The sequence below is a fragment of the Panulirus ornatus genome, chromosome 3 (assembly GCF_036320965.1).
Source record: "Panulirus ornatus isolate Po-2019 chromosome 3, ASM3632096v1, whole genome shotgun sequence".
Taxonomy (NCBI): Eukaryota; Metazoa; Arthropoda; class Malacostraca; order Decapoda; family Palinuridae; genus Panulirus; species Panulirus ornatus.
In genome coordinates, this window is record NC_092226.1 from 59,365,761 (window position 1) to 59,391,034 (window position 25,274).

Here is a 25,274-nt window from a genome sequence, read left to right on the forward strand (position 1 = left end):
TTCCGAACAGAACACATAGCCAGCTGAGAGTTGTTTCCTATTATACAGTCCCTTAGCCTAGCGGTTAGCATGCCTGCCTCTTGCACAAGGGGTCCCAGGTTCGATCCTGGCTGATGGAGCTTTGTATGTTCTATGAAGGTGCGCGTTCATATACACTTTATTCGTATTCATATAACTCCGCGTTGTACAGTCAGGTTCGGTAAAACGCTCTCAGCTGGCTATGTGTTCTGTTCGGAAACAACCGATAGACCCCGTTGCTCACCATAGTAAGACGAAGGGTATTCGAGTACTTAGTATTTCGAATAGTTGTTTCTTATTATCCCTTATTATCCCTTTCTCCCCTATCCCTGGGGATAGGGGAGAAAGAATACTTCCCACGTATTCCCTGCGTGTCGTAGAAGGCGACTAAAAGGGGAGGGAGCGGGGGGCTGGAAATCCTCCCCTTTCGTTTTTTTTTTTAATTTTCCAAAAGAAGGAACAGAGAATTGGGCCAGGTGAGGGTATTCCCTCAAGGCCCAGTCCTCTGTTCTTAACGCTACCTCGCTAATGCGGGAAATGGCAAATAGTTTGAAAGAAAGAAGAAAGATATATATATATATATATATATATATATATATATATATATATATATATATATATATATATATATATATATATATATATATATATATACACGCACAAGTACATACCCACACTTGCTACCTTCATCGAGAGAGAGAGAGAGAGAGAGTCAATTTCCTACTTGTTCCCATTCACTCGTAATCTCGAAGATGGTTGAATGTTACTTAATACATGAAAGAAAACATCACAATGTTATGAAGAGGGTCGTAAGGCGCATATGTCATAAACGTATCTATGTCAAATTTCGGGATGGTTACAGATAGAAGATAGGATCTCACTGAGTCTCAAGGTATTTCATGAATAAATTACTGCGAATGGGACTAAGGGGATTTCCCATTGCTAGACCAAATCACCCTAAGCATCTTGGAAAACATCATTGGAAACAAAAAGTTCTGTTAAGTCAATGAATGTTTTAATTGGTAGGGGTAATTTTAGACTGAGGTTGGTAACTCCTCAGAAAGTAAGTGATGGTTTCTTCGACAGGAACTTTGCTGAACAGGGAAGTCTTATCAAAGTTAATGAATTTATATTCAGACAGATGAACATTTCTGATCTTGCTTGTAAAACACCCTAAGACCAATTCTTCTACTTTAAAATCATCCACTTTGTTAACTATGTTAGCCATGTTCAAGGAAAAAATCTCTTCATCCCATTCGAGAATTAGCTTGATTTTTGTGAACTAGTTTAGAAACATTGATTTACTTGATAAACTTATCAGTTTCGAAGTGAATTCCACGTGAATTCCCTAACTTGTATAAGTAACCATCCAATAATTTGGTTTAGATACATAGTTAAAGTGTGGTCCCTATGACAATCTTCTGAATACTGTGATGTTTTCTGAAGTGGATTAAGTGACATACATTCCACCATCGAGTTTAAGATGGAATGAAAAGAAAATAGCAAATTACCCTTTCTAGATGTGATGATAATTAGGGTATGTAATCCACAGGAAACCTACAAATGCTGAGAAATGTATTCATTATTTTTCAATACATAATCATTTTGTAAAAAATATCTTTCATTATGTACATTGTTTTAAAAGCATTGGTTATATGTAATACACAAATATAAAAGCTGAATGTAACCATATCAAATGTACTTCTAGGAAAATGTGTTATCCTGAGTGTTTGTGAAGAAAGCATATCATACATGTAGTAAGAATAATGTAGATAAGAGTGACAGATCCAAATGTTTGTTATTTCCCTTATTCACTTAATTTAGTTGATATGAGAAATGTACGAAAATACAGTGCCTTTAATGCTGCGTTCTAAAATAACAATACTACCAGTAAGACAAAAAATGAAATTTGGTCAAATTATCAGAAAACTGGGAGTGTTTACGACGTGAAATGTAGATCACGTGAAGATGTACATATGGGCCAGATAATAAGAAGACCAACTGAGAGATGATGTTGGTACAGTCAATCAGGGCACAGAGGTGACCACGTTAGCTTACGCTAAGCATTGTCGGGAAAAAGATCACCCTGTAGACATCAAATATCCGGTCACATTGTGTCATTCAACGCATTATGCTACCCGTAATGTCACTGAAGGTTGGTTGGTTGTTTGGGCTTTAGGCCTATCAACCGCCTGAGTAAGTCATTACGGTCGTTAACGTACGTTACATCCACTAACTGAAACATCTTGAACACCTTTTGTCACTGAGGTGTTAAAGATCATTCTAAGACCACCATGTACACTCTCACTATGCATGTGGCCTATGTAATTGACTTTTTCGATTGTTAATTTTGATAACTTTAGCCTATACCCAGGTAGCTTTAAAGCACACACACACACACACACACACACACACACACACACACACACACACATATATATATATATACATATATATATATATATATATATATATATATATATATATATATATATATATATATATATATATATATATATATATATATATATATATATATATACTGTTGTTGTTTATTGGGTTTAACGGCCAGCGACCTATGATGAAGGTCATTAGGCCTGCAACCCTTTTCTATTTTTGACTGTATAGTCCCTACATAATGAATCTATATGTACTGTCTGTATAAACCTATGGGGTAAAAGTAATACAGGAATAAGAACAACAATAAATGATATGAAATATGAATATTGCAGTGTGAATTTGTAAGTGGGTATTGTTAACGTAGGAGGAAACACAACCAAGTCGGTACAACCTCCACTGGTGCAGCTGGCAGAAGGACTGCGAAAAGATAGGACATATGAGAGACAGGCCTTCACCATGGCTTGCAGTACATACATAGTTATGAAATATTAACACGGGGAATTTGTCAGCTCGACACCAAACGGAACCAGCACTAAACCAAACCATCCCTTCTTGCTCCAGGCCCGCAGCATAATGAACAAATAGCTCTGCCCACCACACTGCCAGCACGAAGCAGAAGCAGTTACACCGTGAAGTCAGCCCCGGCACAGAGTCGACCGGAAAATCCACCTTATATCATCTTGATTATTTCCGTTTCCATGAGAAAGATGATTCAATTTGTTGATTATATTTGTGTCATCACAAATGTATGGTGATGTTTGTTTTCTTTTCTCAAGATATTTGCTTAGCTTTTCCTCTCTTCTTGATACTTCTTACACTGCATGAGAAGGTGGTCTACTGTTAGAATTGTTTAACATTCTTCACATCTTGTTGGAAAATTTCTGTTGATGTAAGGTTGTAGGTGGGTGCTGTATGTGATGTAAGGTTGTAGGTGGGTGATTTATGTGATGTAAGGTTGTAGGTGGGTGCTGTATGGGCTTTGCTATCAACGTAGTAGTCATTACGGTCGTTATGTACTTTACTCCAGTACGAATGAAAGCTATTTGTAAGCTTGAGGTGGTTAGATATTGATTAAGGATCATAGTGTCTGTATTTGATGGTGTGCTGGGTAACTTGACTTTGTGTCATTGTAATTTGTGATATTTAGCTATCAGGTAGCTGTAAGGACACTAGCATACATAACAAGATTCGAGGTAGGAGTGCCGAAACAAACACACAGTAGTATGTGTATATATATTATTTAATATAATAAATAATATATTAATTGTATGTATGATATTTATTATTGATAGTGTATTTAGTTGGTTTATTGGGTTTGAGGGCCGGCTATGATGGTTGTATTGGCTGCTAACCCTTTTGATGTTTGCTGGTGTAGCTCATAGTATGTAATTTAGTGGTGCTGTTGTATAAATCTAGGGGTAAAGTATTAATGAATAAGCTAACAATAAGGTTGAATAGATTGCTAGTGTGTAGTTTGTAAGGGGATGTAATGTGGGAGAAGAAACAAGTCGGTACACTCCGATGGTGCAGTGTGGGGGCTGACGAAAAGTATAGGCTTAGAGGTGCTTACTGGTTGAGTATCATACATAGTGAGTTGAAATAACACGGAAGTTGTTGTGTGCACAAACGGACAACGTACAAGTCGCTTCTTGCATCCAGGCCGCAGTGTGAATGAATAAATGGCTTGACAAGTGGTGATTTACGAAGCAGTAAGTTTAACGTGGAGTCAGCCCGACGAGAGTTAGGAATCTGTATTGTAGTATGTTGTAGTGGGTCTGTATTGAGAAAGATGATAATTTGTTGTAATTTGTGTAACATGTAGGTATGTTTGTTTGTGTTTCAAGGATATTTGGTTTGACTTTGACCTTCTGATAGTTTTAGGTGGATTGAAGTGTTATGTTAGAATTAACATGTGTGCATTTGATGTAGGTGAATGTCTGTTGTGTAGTGTAGGTGGGTGTTTTGTGGTAGGTGTGATGTAAGGTTGTAGGTGGGTGCTGTATGTGATGTAAGGTTGTAGGTGGGTGCTATATGTGATGTAAGGTTGTAGGTGGGTGCTGAACGTGATGTAAGGTTGTAGGTGGGTGCTATATGTGATGTAAGGTTGTAGGTGGGTGTTGTATGTGATGTAAGGTTGTAGGTGGGTGCTATATGTGATGTAAGGTTGTAGGTGTGTGCTGTATGTGATGTAAGGTTGCAGGTGGGTGCTGAACGTGACGTAAGGTTGTAGGTGGGTGCTGTATGTGGAGGTGAGACGTAAACGGGTTAGCGCGACTTCCTCCCTTCTGTTCCTCCTGTATTAGATCGTCCAGTCCGCTACTTGTGGCTTGTATTTCCCTGTGATGGTCAGGCTGGGCCACTGACTTTGCTACAGAAGAAATATTGATTTCTTTCCCAAGGAAAGGCAGGACCCCAGCTCCCGAGGGATTGGAACGACCTCCTCGAGTTCTGAGGTCGACTTAGCCAACCGGTCTGCCTGTTCATTGCCGTAGATGTTGCAATGATCCACCTGGCACACAAATGAAGATAATATCTTTGTTACACGAGTTTGATTTATTAATAATGTTGCCCTGAATTTCATTTGACTCAGTGTAACCAGACTCTTAATTTCAAGAGCTGATAACAAATCGGTAAAAAATACTGATTTGATATTAATTGAAATGATTATATATAATCTATGGCCCAATCAATGACAAATAACTCGGCACAAAAAACGAATGTGTGGTTCGTAATCCTGTACCTAAGAGAACATTCGTTCGACCACATACTTGCACCCACACATTCACCTGTATTGAAGCCGTCTGTGTAGAATTGGACATCTGATAATTGATCTATAATGACATTACTAAACCGTTGGTACACCTCGATCTTTGGCACATTCTTTTCCTCACAGTTAGCCAATTGGTCATAGTTTTTATTCTTGACTGCTCCCAAGGAGGTATCTTATTTCTAACCACCGTGTACGCTTCTTGCACTTCCAGACCAGAATTCTCACTCAGGAATTGTATCCTGAGGGCCATTGTATTGTTGTGCCAGGCGACAGGAAGCAGCAGTAGTATTTCTCATGGCTATCAGAATACCACACTTTCACGTTAATTCATCTCGACGCAGCCGGAGAGGAGGTACATTTTCCTCAACTTTCAATCGCGGAACTCTGGTACATGAGAGAGCTCTAAGACACATTCTCAGACATTCATTCTGCAACACATCCAGCCTTCTCAGGGTACAGTCGCTTGCCGAAGCATACATATGAGACCCATAGTCTAGTTTACTTGTAATAAGGGCCTTGTATAACATTGATAAAGATATCCTGTCGGCTCACCATAATGAAGCCGAGAGATATTTAAGAATATCTAACCTTTTATTACATTTTACCATCAAATGATCTATAAGTCTTCTTCCAATTTAATCTTGGGTCAAAGTTTAAGCCAAGAAATCTTACGTTACTGCAGAAGGGAATCGGGTTGCTGCCTAATTTTAGCTGCAAATTCGAAAGTTTATTTTACGGGCAAAAACAACTGCGACATTTTTAGCTGGTGAAAACTAAAATCCCCACTGTAGCGCCCAACGATGAACGGACTCAAGTGCAATTTGAACCCGTTCAGCCGAAAACTATGCATTAGGCGAGGAGTGCCATATTGCACAATCATCACATAAAGTGAGTATTTAAGGTTTGAGGGACGGAAGCTGGAGACAGAATATCATTAATCATCATGATATTGAATATTGTTGGGCTTAGAATGCTGCCTTGCGGCACCCTATTCTCTTGGACAAGTGTGTCCGAGATTGCCTTAGATGCAGCAATCTTGACAGCAAATGTTTTGTAGTTTTATGAATTTAGAATAGAAATAAGTAAAGAACCTCTTAAACCAATAGCATAAAGTTTACTTAGAATTCTGTTTCGCCAAATTATGTGAAAGGCTTTTTCCAAATCTAAGAAAACTCCAATCAGAAAATCTTTCATTGTAAAAGTGTCTGAAATGTTATGTTCCAAATCTATTAGATGATCCATTGTGCTTCTGTGTTTAAGGAATGCACACTGTTATCAATAGAAAAAATATGTGATTCTGATTAAAAATAAGCTTTATATCTAACTATCCTCTTCATGACCTTACAAAGTTCGTCAATGCAATAGGTCTTACAAATATCAATTCGTTTCGAATTATTGCATTGACGAACTTTGTTTGTAAGTTCATGAAGAGGATAGTTAAATATAAAGCTTATTCTTTATCAGAATCACATATTTTTTCTAATGATAACAGTGTGCATTCCCTAAACACAGAAAGGGGGGGAGGGGGGGACGAACAGAGCAGGTGGCTTTGGAGTAAGAGTCGTTGTAGAGAGAATCGTCAGTCAGAGTCAGTGTCAGTCTGATTCGTTATGGATTCGTCTGGAGTCGTGGGTCGTCGTTCAGCAATTCGGGATGCTTGCCATAGCATAGGACTCATTAGATTTGGGAATCTCATGAGTTTTCTTCACCCTTTTCTTTGCTTCACCATATCAAATGTTCTCCTTTGCCTTAACTGCGCAGACTTCCTTCTCAAACTTGTATCGAGGACATTCTCGGTACCAGCTTGGGTGGTTGCCTCCCCCACAGATGACGTAAAGTACTACTTTGGCCGTACAACTATTAGCAACATTGGCCTCACTGGCACTTTTTATACAACGAGATGAAGGAGTACAAGACTTCACCATGGCCATAATTTTGGCATATAAAACATCGCAAAGGATTAGGTATATAAGGTCTTTCGCTACCTTAACATAACCTATGGCAATATGTCTCGGCAGTCTGGACTTTTTCCAGCATTAGATTCATAAATGGGGGTTCTACTTCGCTCGCAGTAGATAAATTTTGTGATCGATCAAACAGCGATCACTTCCTTGTATGTAAGTTCCCTCATAATGTCGTCCTCAATCATGTCTGACATCAGGATAGGATGATTATTCCCCCGCATGAATTCAGGTTCATCGGAATGGAAGCCACAATATATGAATACAACTTTCTTAGATTAAGTAAGTCCGCAACAAGATTTGATGACTTCACTTCGATTGAGTCGCCAGTAGCCAGTTTCCTGGCCATTTCAACTGCACCAGCCTGACCATCAGTCACTTTCTTGATGAGGAAGGAGTTGAGGGAAGCTAGAGTCATCGAACCGGTTGCACGTATCATCACGAATTCAGCATTTTCTTTACTTTATGTCAGGCAAAGGTCGATCACCACCACTACCCTTTACGAGAGTAGTGGAAGGTTTAGAAGAGTCCATAACAGTGGGGCTAGGCCCCAGATTCTGAGGTGGATAACCAACCCAAACAATAGGGAATTCAAACACCTTACCTCTTTTCTGGAAAAAGATGAAGCAGCTGATCAGACAGAAAAGCGTCACAAAGTAGACCCGGACACACCAGCCCTGGTTGAGTTCTGGGGTTTTCTCTCAATTCAAGTGGGAGCACAATTCTGTCCAACGAGCCTCCGTAAAATGAACCAATGATCCAACAACATCAGAAGCACCGCTAAACACTCACTAGCCTGTAAGCATATATATATGTACATATATATATATATATATATATATATATATATATATATATATATATATATATATATATATATATATATATATATATATATATATATATATATATATATATCTATATATATATATATATATATATATATATATATATATATATATATATATATATATATATATATAGATATATAGATATATAGATATATATATATATATATATATATATATATATATATATATATATATATATATATATATATATATATATATATATATATATATATATATATATATATATGTATATAAACAGCCATGAAGACATCACACACCCCTGCCGCAAACCTACATTCACTGAGAACGAATCAATTTCCTCTCTTCCTACACGTACACATGCCTTACATCCTCGATAAAAACTTTTCACGGCATCTAACAACTTGCCTCTCACACCATATATTCTTAATACCTTCCACAGAGCATCTCTATCAACTCTATCATATGCCTTCTCCAGATCCATAAATGCTACATACAAATCCACTTGCTTTTCTAACTATTTCTCACGTACATTCCTCAAAGCAAACACCTGATCCACACATCCTCTACCACTTCTGAAACAACATGCTCTTCCCCAATCTGATGCTCTGTACATGCCTTCACCCTCTCAATCAATACCCTCCTATGTAATTTACCAGGAATACTCAACAAACTTATACCTCTGTAATTTGAGCACTCACCTTTGTCCCCTTTGCCTTTGTACAATGGCACTATGCACGCATTCTGCCAATCCGCAGGCATCTCAACATAAATCATACATACATTGAATAACCTTACGAACCAGTCAACAACACAGTGACCCCCTTTTTTTTTATAGATTCCACTGCAATTCCATCCAATCCCGCTGCCTTGCTGGCTTTCATCTTCCTCAAAGCTTTTACTACCTCTTTTCTGTTTACCAAATCATTTTCCCTAAACCTCTCACTTTGCACACCACCTCGACCAAAACACCCTGTATCTGCCACTCTATCATCAAACACATTCAGCAAAACTTCAAAATATTCACTTCACCTCCTTCTCATATCACCACTACTTGTTATCACCTCCCCATTAGCCTCCTTCACTGAAGTTCCCATTTGTTCCCTTGTCTTACGCACTTTATATATATATATATATATATATATATATATATATATATATATATATATATATATATATATATATATATATATATATATTCCAAGAGTTTTGGAAAGAGGGGCAAGTATGAAGTCTGTTGGGGATGAGAGAGCTTGGGAAGTGAGTCAGTTGTTGTTCGCTGATGATACAGCGCTGGTGGCTGATTAATGTGAGAAACTGCAGAAGCTGGTGACTGAGTTTGGTAAAGTGTGTGTGAGAAGAAAGTTAAGAGTAAATGTGAATAAGAGCAAGGTTATTAGGTACAGTAGGGTTGAGGGTCAAGTCAATTGGGAGGTGAGTTTGAATGGAGAAAAACTGGAGGAAGTGAAGTGTTTTAGATATCTGGGAGTGGATCTGGCAGCGGATGGAACCATGGAAGCGGAAGTGGATCATAGGGTGGGGGAGGGGGCGAAAATTCTGGGGGCCTTGAAGAATGTGTGGAAGTCGAGAACATTATCTCGGAAAGCAGAAATGGGTATATTTGAAGGAATAGTGGTTCCAACAATGTTGTATGGTTGCGAGGCGTGGGCTATGGATAGAGTTGTGCGCAGGAGGATGGATGTGCTGGAAATGAGATGTTTGAGGACAATGTGTGGTGTGAGGTGGTTTGATCGAGTGAGTAACGTAAGGATAAGAGAGATGTGTGGAAATAAAAAGAGCGTGGTTGAGAGAGCGGAAGAGGGTGTTTTGAAGTGGTTTGGGCACATGGAGAGAATGAGTGAGGAAAGATTGACCAAGAGGATATATGTGTCGGAGGTGGAGGGAACGAGGAGAAGAGGGAGACCAAATTGGAGGTGGAAAGATGGAGTGAAAAAGATTTTGTGTGATCGGGGCCTGAACATGCAGGAGGGTGAAAGGAGGGCAAGGAATAGAGTGAATTGGAGCGATGTGGTATACAGGGGTTGACGTGCTGTCAGTGGATTGAATCAGGGCATGTGAAGCGTCCGGGGTAAACCATGGAAAGCTGTGTAGGTATGTATATTTGCGTGTGTGGACGTGTGTATGTACATGTGTATGGGGGGGGTTGGGCCATTTCTTTCGTCTGTTTCCTTGCGCTACCTCGCAAACGCGGGAGACAGCGACGAGGTATTAAAAAAAAAAAAAAAATATATATATATATATATATATATATATATATATATATATATATATATATATATATATATATATATATATTGTCCCTGGGGATAGGGGAGAAAGAATACTTCCCACGTATTCCCTGCGTGTCGTAGAAGGCGACTAAAATGGGAGGGAGCGGGGGGCTGGAAATCCTCCCCTCTCTTTTTCTCTTTTTTTTTTTCCAAAAGAAGGGACAGAGAAGGGGGCCAGGTGAGGATATTCCCTCAAAGGCCCAGTCCTCTATTCTTAACGCTACCTCGCTAATGCGGGAAATGGCGAATAGTTTGAAAGAAAGAAAGAAAGAAATATGTATGTATATATATATATATATATATATATATATATATATATATATATATATATATATATATATATATATATTCTATTCTATGTACTTACTTATCTTTTTTTTGTGTGCGTGTGTGTGTGTGGGCGAGGGGGGTGTAACGCTTCACGAAGTTAAAAAAAATAAGATAAGGAAAAAAATGGTAAATAGAGAAAATTCTTTTTCACCAGATCTTTATCCACTATCCCTGAGGATAGGGAAGAAAGAATACTTCCCGCCCATTCCCCGCGTTCCGTAGAATGCGACTAAAAGGAACGTGAGCGGGGGGCTAGAAACCATCCCCACCTTGTATCATAACTTTCTAAAAGGGGAAACAGAAGGAGTCATGCGGGGAGTCCTCATCCTCCGCCAAGGCTCGGATAGGTGTGTCTAAATGTGTGTGGATGTAACCAAGAAGAGAAAAAGGGAGAGATAGGTAGTAAATTTAAGGAAAGGAGCCTGGATGTTTTGGCTTTGAGTGAAACGAAGCTCATGAGTAAAGGGGTAGAGTCGTTTGGGAATGTCTTTAAGGAGTAAACTCAGGGGTTCGTCAGAGGACAAGAGCAAAGGAAGGAGTAGCACTACTTCTGAAGCATGAGTTGTGGGAGTATGTGATAGAGTGTAAAAAACAAACTCTAGATTGATATGGGTAGATCTGAAAGTAGATGGAGAGAGATAGTTGATTATTGGTGCCTATGCACTTGGTCATGAGAAGAAACATGATGAGAGGCAAGTGTTTTGGGAGCAGCTGAGTGAGTGTGTTAGCAGCTTTGATGCACGAGACCGTGTTATAGTGATGGGTGATTTGAATGAAAAGGCGGGTAATATGACAGTTGAGGGTATAATTGGTGTATATGGGATGTTCAGTGTTGCAAATGAAAATGGTGAAGAGCTTTTAGATTTTTGTGCTGAATAAGGACTGGTCATTGGGAATACCTGTTTTAAAAAGAAATATACATGGGATATACGTAGGAGAGATAGCCAGAGAGCGTTATTGAATTACTTTTTAATTGATAGGCGCGCGAAGGAGAGACTTTTGGATGTTAATATGCTGAGAGGAGCAACTGGAGGGAAGTCTTGTAGAGGCGGTGAAGATATGTAAAGGTTTCTAGAAAAGAAGAGAAAATGTTGGGGTGAAGAGAGTGGTGGGATTAAGTGAGCTTGGAAAGGAGCCTTGTGTGAGGAAAAGCAGAAGAGATTGAGTGCAGAATGGAAAAAGGTAAGAGCAATTGACGTAAGGGGAGTAGGGGAGGAATGGGATGTATTTAGAGAAGCAGTGATGGCTTGCGCAAAAGATGCCTGTATCATGAGAAAGGTGGGAGGCAAGTGGTGGCATGAAGAAATAAGGGTGTCAGTGAAAGAGAAGAGCAAGGCATTTGGGCGATTTTTACTAGGAAATAGTGCAAATGATTGAGAGATGTATAGAAGAAAGAGGCGAGAGGTCCAGAGAAAGGTGCAAGAGGTGAAAAACAAGGCAAATGAGAGTTAGGGTGAGAAAGTATCAAAACATTTTAGGGAGAATATAAAGATATTTTGGAAGGAATAAAGTGCGAAAGACAAAAGAACAAATGGGAACATCGGTGAAGGGGGCAAATGGGGAGTTAATAACAAGTGGTGGTGATGTGAGGAGATGTAGTGAACATTTTGAAGGTTTCTTGAAATTGATTGATAACAGTGGCAGATATAGGGTGTTTTGGTCTAGGTGGTGTGCGAAGAAAGAGGGTCAGGGAGAATGATTTGGTAAACAGAGAAAAGGTAGTGAAAGCTTTGCGGAAGATGAAAGTCGGCAACACGGCGAGTTTGGATGGCATCGTAGTGGAATTTATCAAAAAAGGAGGTGACTGTGTTTTTGACTAGTTCGAAAAGATATTCATTGTATGCATGGTTCATGGTGCAGTGAGTGAAGATTGGCGGAATGCATGCGTACTACTTTGTAAAAGGGAAAGGGAATAAAGGTGAGTGTTCAAATTACAAAGGTATAAGTTTGTTGAGTATTCCTGGGAAATTATTTGGGAGGGAATTGATTGAGAGGGTAAAGGCATGTACAGAGCATCAGATTGGAGAATGGCAGATGTGTGGATCATGAGTTTGCTTTGAAGAATGTATGTGAGAAATACTTATAAAAACATATATTTGTATGTAGCATTTATGGGTCTGGAGAAGGCATATGATAGAGTTGATAGAGATGCTCTGTGGGAGGTATTAAGAGTATGCGGTATCGGAGGTAACGTGATACATGCAGTGAAAAGTTTTTATCAAGGATGTAGGGCATGTGTACGAGTAGGAAGAGAGGAAAGTGATTGGTTCCATGTGAATGCCGGTTGCGACAGGGGTGCGTGATGTCTCCATGGTTGTTTAAATTGTTTATGGATGGGGTGGTTAGGGAGGTGAATGCAAGAGTTTTGGAGAGAGGGAAAGTATGCAATCTGTTGTAGATGAGAGGGCGTGGGAAGTGAGTCAGGTGTTGTTCGCTGATGATACAGCGCTGGTGGCTGATTCAGGTGAGAAACCGCAGAATTGGTAACTGAGTTTGGTAAAGTGTGTGAAAGAAGAATGCTAAGAGTAAATGTGAATATGAGCAAGGTTGATAGGTTCAGTAGGATTGAAGGACATGTTAATTGAGTTGTAAGCTTCAATAGAGAAAAACTGGAGGAAGTAAAGTGTTTTAGATATCTGGTAATGGATTTAGCAGCGGATGGGACCATGGAAGCAAAAGTCAGTCACAGGGAAGGGGATGGGGCGAAGGTCCGGGGAGCGTTGAAGAATGTGTGGAAGGAGAGAACGTTATCTCGGAGAGCTAAAACGGGTATGTTTGAAGGAATATTTGTTCCAACAACGTTATATGGTTCCAAGACATGGGTTATAGATAGCGTTGTGCGGAGGAGAGTGGACGTTTGGGATATGAGGTGCTTGAGGACAGTATGTGGTGTGAGGTGGTTTGCTCGGGTAAGTAATGAAAGGGTAAGAGAGATATGTGGTGATAAAAAAAAGTGTGTTTGAGAGAGCAGAAAAGGGGGTATTGAAAGAGCTTGGTCATATGGAGAGAATGAGTGAGGAAACATTGTCAAGGAGGATATATGTGTCAGAGGTGGAGTGAACGAGGACAAGTGGGAGACCAAATTGGAGGTGGAAGGATGGGGTGAGAAAGATTTCGAGCGATCGGGCCTGGATATACAGGAGGGTGAAAGGCGTGAGAGGAATAGATTGAATTGGAACAATGTGGTATATCGGGGTCGACTTGCTGTCAGTGGATTGAACCAGGGCAGTTAAAGCTTCCGAGGTAAACCATGGAAAGTAATATTGGGCCCGGTCTCGTGCATCAAAGCTACTAGCACACTCACTCAGCTGCTCCCAAAACACTTGCCTCTCATGATCTTTCTTCTCATGCCCAGGTGCCTCGGTACCAATAATAACCCATCTCTCTCCATCCACTTTCAGTTTTAACCATATCATTCTAGAATTTACTTTCTTACACTCTATCACATACTCCCACCAATCCAGTTTCAGGAGTAGTGCTACTCCTTCCCTTTCTCTTGTCTTCTTACTAACCCCTGATTTTACTCCCAAGAAAGTCTCAAACCACTCTTCCCCTTTACCCTTGAGATTTGTTTCCCTCAGAGACAAAACATCCATGTTCCTTTACTCAAACATACTACCTATCTCTCCTTTCTTCTCATCTTGGTTGCATCCACACACATTTAGACGCCCAATCTGAGCCTTCGAGGAGGATGAGCACTCCCCGCGTTACTCCTTCTTCTGTTTCCCCCTTCAGTCGCCTTCTACGACACTTGAGGAAAGCGTGGGAAGTATATATATATATATATATATATATATATATATATATATATATATATATATATATATATATATATATATATATATATATATATATATATATATATATTTTATTTTTTCTTTTCAAACTATTCGCCATTTCCCGCGATAGCTAGGTAGCGCCAAGAACAGAGGACTTGGCCTTTGAAGGAATATTCTCACCTGGTCCCTTCTCTGTTCCCTCTTTTGGAAAATTAAAAAAAGAAAAGAAAGAACGATAAGGGAGGATTTCCAGCCCTCGGCTCCCTCCTCTTTTAGTGGCCTTGAACGACACGCAGGGAATACGTGGGAAGTGTACTTTCTCCCCTATCCCCAGGGATAATATATATATATATATATATATATATATATATATATATATATATATATATATATATATTCACTCTATTTCTTGCACTTCTTTCACCCTCCTGCATGTTCAGGCAGCGATCACACAAAATCTTTTTCACTTCATCTTTCCACCTCCAATTTGGTTTCCCACTTCTCGTTCCCTAAACCTCCGACACATATATCCTCTTGGTCAATCTTTCCTCACTCATTCTCTCCATGTGCCCAAACCACTTCAAAACACCCTCTTCTGCTCTCTCAACCATGCTCTTTTTATTTCCACACATCTCTCTTACCCTTACGTTACGTACTCGATCAAACCACCTCACACCAAACATTGTCCTCAAACATCTCATTTCCAGCACATCCATCCTCCTGCGCACAACTTTATCCATAGCACACGCCTCGCAATCATGCAACATTGTTGGAACCACTATTCCTTCAAACATACCCATTTTTGCTTTCCGAGATCGTGTTCTCGACTTCCACACATTTTTCAAGGCTCCCAGAATTTTCGCCCCCTCCCCCACCCTATGATCCACTTCCGCTTCCATGGTTCCATCCGCTGCCGGATCCACTCCCAGATATCTAAAACACTTTACTTCCATCAGTTTTTCTCCATTCAAACTTACCTCCCAACTGACTTGACAATCATCCCTACTGTACCTAATAAACTTGCTCTTATTCACATTTACTCTTAACTTTCATCTTTCACACACTTTACCAAACTCAGTCACCAGCTTCTGCAGTTTCTCACATGAATCAGCCACCAGCGCTGTATCATCAGCGAACAACAACTGACTCACTTCCCAAGCTCTCTCATCCCCAACAGACTTCATACTTGACCCTCTTTTCAAAACTCTTGCATTCACCTCCCTAACAACCCCATCCATAAACAAATTAAACAACCATGGAGACATCACACACCCCTGCCGCAAAACTACATTCACTGAGAACCAATCACTTTCCTCTCTTCCTACATGTACACATGCCTTACATCCTCGATAAAAACTTTTCACTGCTTCTAACAACTTGCCTCCCACACCATATATTCTTAATACTTTCCACACAGCATCTCTATCAACTCTATGCCTTCTCCAGATCCATAAATGCTACATACAAATCCATTTGCTTTTCTAAGTATTTCTCACAAACATTCTTCAAAGCAAACACCTGATCCACACATCCTCTACCACTTCTGAAACCACACTGCTCTTCCCCAATCTGATGCTCTGTACATAAGTATACGTATGTAAGTAGGAGAGATGGCCAGAGAGCGTTATTGGATTACGTGTTAATTGACAGGCGTGCGAAAGAGAGACTTTTGGATGTTAATGTGCTGAGAGGTGCAACTGGAGGGATGTCTGATCATTATCTTATGGAGGCTAAGGTGAAGATTCGTATGGGTTTTCAGAAAAGAAGAGTGAATGTTGTTGTGAAGAGGGTGGTGAGAGTAAGTAAGCTTGGGAAGGAAACTTGTGTGAGGAAGTACCAGCAGGGACTGCGTATATATATATATATATATATATATATATATATATATATATATATATATATATATATATATATATATATATATATATATATATATATATATATATATATATATATTTTTTTTTTTTTTTTTTTTTTTTTTTATACTTTGTCGCTGTCTCCCGCGTTTGCGAGGTAGCGCAAGGAAACAGACGAAAGAAATGGCCCAACCCCCCCCATACACATGTACATACAAACGTCCACACACACAAATATACATACCTACACAGCTTTCCATGGTTTACCCCGGACGCTTCACATGCCTTGATTCAATCCACTGACAGCACGTCAACCCCTGTATACCACATCGCTCCAATTCACTCTATTCCTTGCCCTCCTTTCACCCTCCTGCATGTTCAGGCCCCGATCACACAAAATCTTTTTCACTCCATCTTTCCACCTCCAATTTGGTCTCCCTCTTCTCCTCGTTCCCTCCACCTCCGACACATATATCCTCTTGGTCAATCTTTCCTCACTCATTCTCTCCATGTGCCCAAACCATTTTAAAACACCCTCTTCTGCTCTCTCAACCACGCTCTTTTTATTTCCACACATCTCTCTTACCCTTACGTTACTTACTCGATCAAACCACCTCACACCACACATTGTCCTCAAACATCTCATTTCCAGCACATCCATCCTCCTTCGCACAACTCTATCCATAGCCCACGCCTCGCAACCATACAACATTGTTGGAACTACTATTCCTTCAAACATACCCATTTTTGCTTTCCGGGATAATGTTCTCGACTTCCACACATTTTTCAAGGCTCCCAAAATTTTCGCCCCCTCCCCCACCCTATGATCCACTTCCGCTTCCATGGTTCCATCCGCTGACAGATCCACTCCCAGATATCTAAAACACTTCACTTCCTCCAGTTTTTCACCATTCAAACTCACCTCCCAATTGACTTGACCCTCAACCCTACTGTACCTAATAACCTTGCTCTTATTCACATTTACTCTTAACTTTCTTCTTCCACACACTTTACCAAACTCCGTCACCAGCTTCTGCAGTTTCTCACATGAATCCGCCACCAGCGCTGTATCATCAGCGAACAACAACTGACTCACTTCCCAAGCTCTCTCATCCCCAACAGACTTCATACTTGCCCCTCTTTCCAAGACTCTTGCATTTACCTCCCTAACAACCCCATCCATAAACAAATTAAACAACCATGGAGACATCACACACCCCTGCCGCAAACCTACATTCACTGAGAACCAATCACTTTCCTCTCTTCCTACACGTACATATATATATATATATATATATATATATATATATATATATATATATATACATATATATAAATATATATATATATATATATATATATATATATATATATTTTTTTTTTTTTTTTTTTTTCATACGATTCGCCATTTCCCGCATTTGCGAGGTAGCGTTAAGAACAGAGGACTGGGCCTTAGAGGGAATATCCTCACCTGGCCCCCTTCTCTGTTCCTTCTTTTGGAAAATTAAAAAAAAAACGAGAGGGGAGGATTTCCAGCCACCCGCTCCCTCCCCTTTTAGTCGCCTTCTACGACACGCAGGGAATACGTGGGAAGTATTCTTTCTCCCCTATCCCCAGGGATAATATATATATATATATATATATATATATATATATATATATATATATATATATATATATATATATATATATATATATATATATATATATATATATATATATATATATATATATATATATATATATATATATATATATATATATATATATATATATATATATATATATATATATATATATATATATATATATATATATATATATATATATATATATATATATATATATATATATATATATATATATATATATATATATATATATATATATATATATATATATATATATATATATATATATATATATATATGTATATGTATATGTATCCCCGGGGATAGGGGATTAAGAATACTTCCCACGTATTCCCTGCGTGTCGTAGAAGGCGACTAAAAGGGGAAGGAGTGGGGGCTGGAATTCCTCCATTCTTTTTTTTTTTTTTAATTTTCCAAAAGAAGGAAAAGAGTGGGGCCAGGTGAGGATATTCCAAAAAAGGCCCAGTCGTCAGTTCTTAACGCTACCTCGCTAACGCGGGAAATGGCGAATAGTTTAAAAGAAAGATATATATATATATATATATATATATATATATATATATATATATATATATATATATATATTTTTTTTTTATTATACTTTGTCGCTGTCTCCCGCGTTTGCGAGGTAGCGCAAGGAAACAGACGAAAGAAATGGCCCAACCCCCCCATACACATGTATATACATACGTCCAAACACGCAAATATACATACCTACACAGCTTTCCATAGCTTACCCCAGACGCTTCACATGCCTTGATTTAATCCACTGACAGCACGTCAACCCCGGTATACCACATCGCTCCAATTCACTCTATTCCTTGCCCTCCTTTCACCCTCCTGCATGTTCAGGCCCCGATCACACAAAATCTTTTTCACTCCATCTTTCCACCTCCAATTTGGTCTCCCTCTTCTCCTTGTTCCCTCCACCTCCGACACATATATCCTCTTGGTCAATCTTTCCTCACTCATCCTCTCCATGTGCCCAAACCACTTCAAAACACCCTCTTCTGCTCTCTCAACCACGCTCTTTTTATTTCCACACATCTCTCTTACCCTTACGTTACTCACTCGATCAAACCACCTCACACCACACATTGTCCTCAAACATCTCATTTCCAGCACATCCATCCTCCTGCGCACAACTCTATCCATAGCCCACGCCTCGCAACCATACAAAATTGTTGGAACCACTATTCCTTCAAACATACCCATTTTTGCTTTCCGAGATAATGTTCTCGACTTCCACACATTTTTCAAGGCCCCCAGAATTTTCGCCCCCTCCCCCACCCTATGATCCACTTCCGCTTCCATGGTTCCATCCGCTGCCAGATCCACTCCCAGATATCTAAAACACTTCACTTCCTCCAGTTTTTCTCCATTCAAACTCACCTCCCAATTGACTTGACCCTCAACCCTACTGTACCTAATAACCTTGCTCTTATTCACATTTACTCTTAGCTTTCTTCTTCCACACCCTTTACCAAACTCAGTCACCAGCTTCTGCAGTTTCTCACATGAATCAGCCACCAGCGCTGTATCATCAGCGAACAACAACTGACTCACTTCCCAAGCTCTCTCATCCCCAACAGACTTCATACTTGCCCCTCTTTCCAAAACTCTTGCATTTACCTCCCAAAGAACCCCATCCATAAACAAATTAAACTACCATGGAGACATCACACACCCCTGCCGCAAACCTACATTCACTGAGAACCAATCACTTTCCTCTCTTCCTACACGTACACATGCCTTACATCCTCGATAAAAAATTTTCACTGCTCCTAACAACTTTCCTCCCACACCATATATTCTTAATACCTTCCACAGAGCATCTCTATCAACTCGATCATATGCCTTCTCCAGATCCATAAATGCTACATACAAATCCATTTGCTTTTCTAAGTATTTCTCACATACATTCTTCAAAGCAAACACCTGATCCACACATCCTCTACCACTTTTGAAACCACACTGCTCTTCCCCAATCTGATGCTCTGTACATGCCTTCACCCTCTCAATCAATACCCTCCCATATAATTTACCAGGAATACTCAACAAACTTATACCTCTGTAATTTGAGCACTCACTCTTATCCCCTTTGCCTTTGTACAATGGCACTATGCACGCATTCCGCCAATCCTCAGGCACCTCACCATGAGTCATACATACATTAAATAACCTTACCAACCAGTCAAGAATACAGTCACCCCCTTTTTTAATAAATTCCACTGCAATACCATCCAAACCTGCTGCCTTGCCGGCTTTCATCTTCCGCAAAGCTTTCACTACCTCTTCTCTGTTTACCAAATCGTTTTCCCTAACCCTCTCACTTTGCACACCACCTCGACCAAAACACCCTATATCTGCCACTCTATCATCAAACACATTCAACAAACCTTCAAAATACTCACTCCATCTCCTTCTCACATCACCACTACTTGTTATCACCTCCCCATTTGCGCCCTTCACTGAAGTTCCCATTTGCTCCCTTGTCTTACGCACTTTATTTACCTCCTTCCAGAACATCTTTTTATTCTCCCTAAAATTTAATGATACTCTCTCACCCCAACTCTCATTTGCCCTTTTTTTCACCTCTTGCACCTTTCTCTTGACCTCCTGTCTCTTTCTTTTATACATCTCCCACTCAATTGCATTTTTTCCCTGCAAAAATCGTCCAAATGCCTCTCTCTTCTCTATCACTAATACTCTTACTTCTTCATCCCACCACTCACTACCCTTTTTTTTTTCATACTATTCGCCATTTCCCGCGATAGCGAGGTAGCGTTAAGAACAGAGGACTGGGCCTTTGAGGGAATACCCTCACCTGGCCCCCTTCTCTGTTCCTTCTTTTGGAAAAATTAAAAAAAAAAAAAAAAAAAAAAAAAAACGAGACGGGAGGATTTCCAGCCCCCCGCTCCCTTCCCTTTTAGTCGCCTTCTACGACACGCAGGGAATACGTGGGAAGTATTCTTTCTCCCCTATCCCCAGGGATAATATATATATATATAAATATATATATATATATATATATATATATATATATATTCTCCAACTTCACTATTTTCTTGTCAAAACACCATGCATGAAAACTATCACTCCAGTAACACAACTATAAACATTTACTTCCCCTTTAGAAAGTTCTGGGGAAGTCTGTCTCGATACACTGCGGCGAGGCGACGCGACGCTGACACAATCACTGTCACAATATCACTTCTGCCTCCTTCCAAGCGTTGTTTCAGGGAATAATTCCGGGTTGATCCAAAGAACCCACGATGTGCAGACAGTGGTGAAGGATGAGGTGCATTGAGTAGGTGGTGCTTTCTCTTATCAACAACACTAGCCTTCTTCTGTGCATATGATCCCCACAACAGGAACACAACACCTTTATTGCGTTCTGAGACTGTTTTTATCACACCATCAGTGAAAGTCTCCCAACCTTGATCCTTGTGTGAGTTTGCCTTGTGGGCCTTTACAGTTAGGCAGGCATTGAGCAGTAAAACACCTTGTTTTGCCCAGCCATACAAGTGTCCATGTGATGGGCGCACAAATCCTGGGATATCAGACTCCAGTTCTTGGTACATATTCAAGAGACTTGGTGGTGGCTGAACACCAATCTGAACACTAAAGCACAGACCATGAGCCTGTCTTGGCCCATGGTATGGATCTTGACCTAGTATGACTACTTTGACATCCTGCAAGTCACAATGGCGAGTCCAAGAAAATACCTGGTCTTCTGGCGGGTAAATTGTTGCTTTGCTCCGTTCATGCTCCAAAAAGTTGCTTAACTTTTCAAAGTAGGGTTGGAGAAGTTGGAGAAAAGTTGGAGAAAAATGTAGCTTAGACATTGAAGCTTATTGATTCAGTGGTGAAATTGATGAGAACTGCTATTGACGTTTGTGTGAATAAATTGTACATTTCCTTTTCCATAGCCAGAGGTTGAACCATTATGTGACGTTCATTTTTTCATTCATTTCAAGCTAAAAGTTTGTTTTCTAAATTGTTTCTTACATTTTTCATATGTATATATATGTATGTGTGTGTGTGTGTGTGTGTGTGTGTGTGTGTGTGTGTGTGTGCGTGTGTGTGTGTGTGTGTGTGTGTGTGTGTATATATATATGTATATTATCCCTGGGGATAGGGGTGAAAGAATACTTCCCACGTATTCCTCGCGTGTCGTAGAAAGCGACTAGAGGGGACGGGAGCGGGGGGCCGGAAATCCTCCCCTCCTTGTATTAACTTTCTAAAATGGGAAACAGAAGAAGGAGTCACGCGGGGAGTGCTCATCCTCCTCGAAGGCTCAGAGTGGGGTGCCTAAATGTGTGTGGATGTAACCAAGATGTGAAAAAAGGAGAGATAGGTAGTATGTTTGAGGAAAGGAACCTGGATGTTTTGGCTCTGAGTGAAACGAAGCTCAAGGGTAAAGGGGAAGAGTGGTTTGGAAATGTCTGGGGAGTGAAGTCAGGGGTTAGTGAGAGGACAAGAGCAAGGGAAGGAGTAGCAATACTCCTGAAACAGGAGTTGTGGGAGTATGTGATAGAATGTAAGAAAGTAAATTCTCGATTAATATGGGTGAAATTGAAAGTTGATGGAGAGAGGTGGGTGATTATTGGTGCATATGCACCTGGGCATGAGAAGAAAGATCATGAGAGGCAAGTGTTTTGGGAGCAGCTAAATGAGTGTGTTAGCGGTTTTGATGCACGAGACCGGGTTATAGTGATGGGTGATTTGAATGCAAAGGTGAGTAATGTGGCAGTTGAGGGAATAATTGGTATGCATGGGGTGTTCAGTGTTGTAAATGGAAATGGTGAAGAGCTTGTAGATTTATGTGCTGAAAAAGGACTGATGATTGGGAATACCTGGTTTAAAAAGCGAGATATACATAAGTATACTTATGTAAGTAGGAGAGATGGCCAGAGAGCGTTATTGGATTACGTGTTAATTGACAGGCGTGCGAAAGAGAGACTTTTGGATGTCAATGTGCTGAGAGGTGCAACTGGAGGGATGTCTGATCATTATCTTGTGGAGGCTAAGGTGAAGATTAGTATGGGTTTTCAGAAAAGAAGAGTGAATGTTGGGGTGAAGAAGGTGCTGAGAGTAAGTGAGCTTGGGAAGGAGACCTGTGTGAAGAAGTATCAGGAGAGACTGTGTACAGAATGGAAAAAGGTGAGAACAATGGAAGTAAGGGGAGTGGGGGAGGAATGGGATGTATTTAGGGAATCAGTGATGGATTGCGCAAAAGATGCTTGTGGCATGAGAAGAGTGGGAGGTGGGCTGTTTAGAAAGGGTAGTGAGTGGTGGGATGAAGAAGTAAGAGTATTAGTGAAAGAGAAGAGAGAGGCATTTGGACGATTTTTGCAGGGAAAAAATGCAATTGAGTGGGAGAAGTATAAAAGAAAGAGACAGGAGGTCAAGAGAAAGGTGCAAGAGGTGAAAAAAAGGGCAAATGAGAGTTGGGGTGAGAGACTATCAGTAAATTTTAGGGAGAATAAAAAGATGTTCTGGAAGGAGGTAAATAGGGTGCGTAAGACAAGGGAGCAAATGGGAACTTCAGTGAAGGGCGTAAATGGGGAGGTGATAACAAGTAGTGGTGATGTGAGAAGGAGATGGAATGAGTATTTTGAAGGTTTGTTGAATGTGTCTGATGACAGAGTGGCAGATATAGGGTGTTTGGGTCGAGGTGGTGTGCAAAGTGAGAGGGTTAGGGAAAATGATTTGGTAAACAGAGAAGAGGTAGTAAAAGCTTTGCGGAAGATGAAAGCCGGCAAGGCAGCAGGTTTGGATGGTATTGCAGTGGAATTTATTAAAAAAGGGGGTGACTGTATTGTTGACTGGTTGGTAAGGTTATTTAATGTATGTATGACTCATGGTGAGGTGCCTGAGGATTGGCGGAATGCGTGCATAGTGCCATTGTACAAAGGCAAAGGGGATAAGAGTGAGTGCTCAAATTACAGAGGTATAAGTTTGTTGAGTATTCCTGGTAAATTATATGGGAGGGTATTGATTGAGAGGGTGAAGGCATGTACAGAGCATCAGATTGGGGAAGAGCAGTGTGGTTTCAGAAGTGGTAGAGGATGTGTGGATCAGGTGTTTGCTTTGAAGAATGTATGTGAGAAATACTTAGAAAAGCAAATGGATTTGTATGTAGCATTTATGGATCTGGAGAAGGCATATGATAGAGTTGATAGAGATGCTCTGTGGAAGGTATTAAGAATATATGGTGTGGGAGGCAAGTTGTTAGAAGCAGTGAAAAGTTTTTATCGAGGATGTAAGGCATGTGTACGTGTAGGAAGAGAGGAAAGTGATTGGTTCTCAGTGAATGTAGGTTTGCGGCAGGGGTGTGTGATGTCTCCATGGTTGTTTAATTTGTTTATGGATGGGGTTGTTAGGGAGGTAAATGCAAGAGTCTTGGAAAGAGGGGCAAGTATGAAGTCTGTTGGGGATGAGAGAGCTTGGGAAGTGAGTCAGTTGTTGTTCGCTGATGATACAGCGCTGGTGGCGGATTCATGTGAGAAACTGCAGAAGCTGGTGACGGAGTTTGGTAAAGTGTGTGGAAGAAGAAAGTTAAGAGTAAATGTGAATAAGAGCAAGGTTATTAGGTACAGTAGGGTTGAGGGTCAAGTCAATTGGGAGGTGAGTTTGAATGGTGAAAAACTGGAGGAAGTGAAGTGTTTTAGATATCTGGGAGTGGATCTGTCAGCGGATGGAACCATGGAAGCGGAAGTGGATCATAGGGTGGGGGAGGGGGCGAAAATTTTGGGAGCCTTGAAAAATGTGTGGAAGTCGAGAACATTATCCCGGAAAGCAAAAATGGGTATGTTTGAAGGAATAGTAGTTCCAACAATGTTGTATGGTTGCGAGGCGTGGGCTATGGATAGAGTTGTGCGCAGGAGGATGGATGTGCTGGAAATGAGATGTTTGAGGACAATGTGTGGTGTGAGGTGGTTTGATCGAGTAAGTAACGTAAGGGTAAGAGAGATGTGTGGAAATAAAAAGAGCGTGGTTGAGAGAGCAGAAGAGGGTGTTTTGAAATGGTTTGGGCACATGGAGAGAATGAGTGAGGAAAGATTGACCAAGAGGATATATGTGTCGGAGGTGGAGGGAACGAGGAGAAGAGGGAGACCAAATTGGAGGTGGAAAGATGGAGTGAAAAGGATTTTGTGTGATCGGGGCCTGAACATGCAGGAGGGTGAAAGGAGGGCAAGGAATAGAGTGAATTGGAGCGATGTGGTATACAGGGGTTGACGTGCTGTCAGTGGATTGAATCAAGGCATGTGAAGCGTCCGGGGTAAACCATGGAAAGCTGTGTAGGTATGTATATTTCCGTGTGTGGACGTGTGTATGTACATGTGTATGGGGGGGGTTGGGCCATTTCTTTCGTCTGTTT

At 40.3% G+C, this 25,274-nt stretch overlaps 1 protein-coding gene across 1 annotated transcript in view; it reads right to left on the minus strand.

The window, feature by feature from the left end:
• The window catches only part of LOC139759529 (uracil-DNA glycosylase-like), a 36,203-nt gene extending 14,468 nt beyond the window's left edge, over positions 1 to 21,735 (minus strand). Inside the window, exon 1 of the mRNA XM_071681746.1 lies at positions 21,088 to 21,735. Within this exon, the coding sequence (XP_071537847.1) occupies positions 21,088 to 21,735 (648 nt within the window). The remainder of the gene's footprint in view (positions 1 to 21,087) is intronic.
• Between the last annotated feature and the right edge of the window lie 3,539 nt (positions 21,736 to 25,274).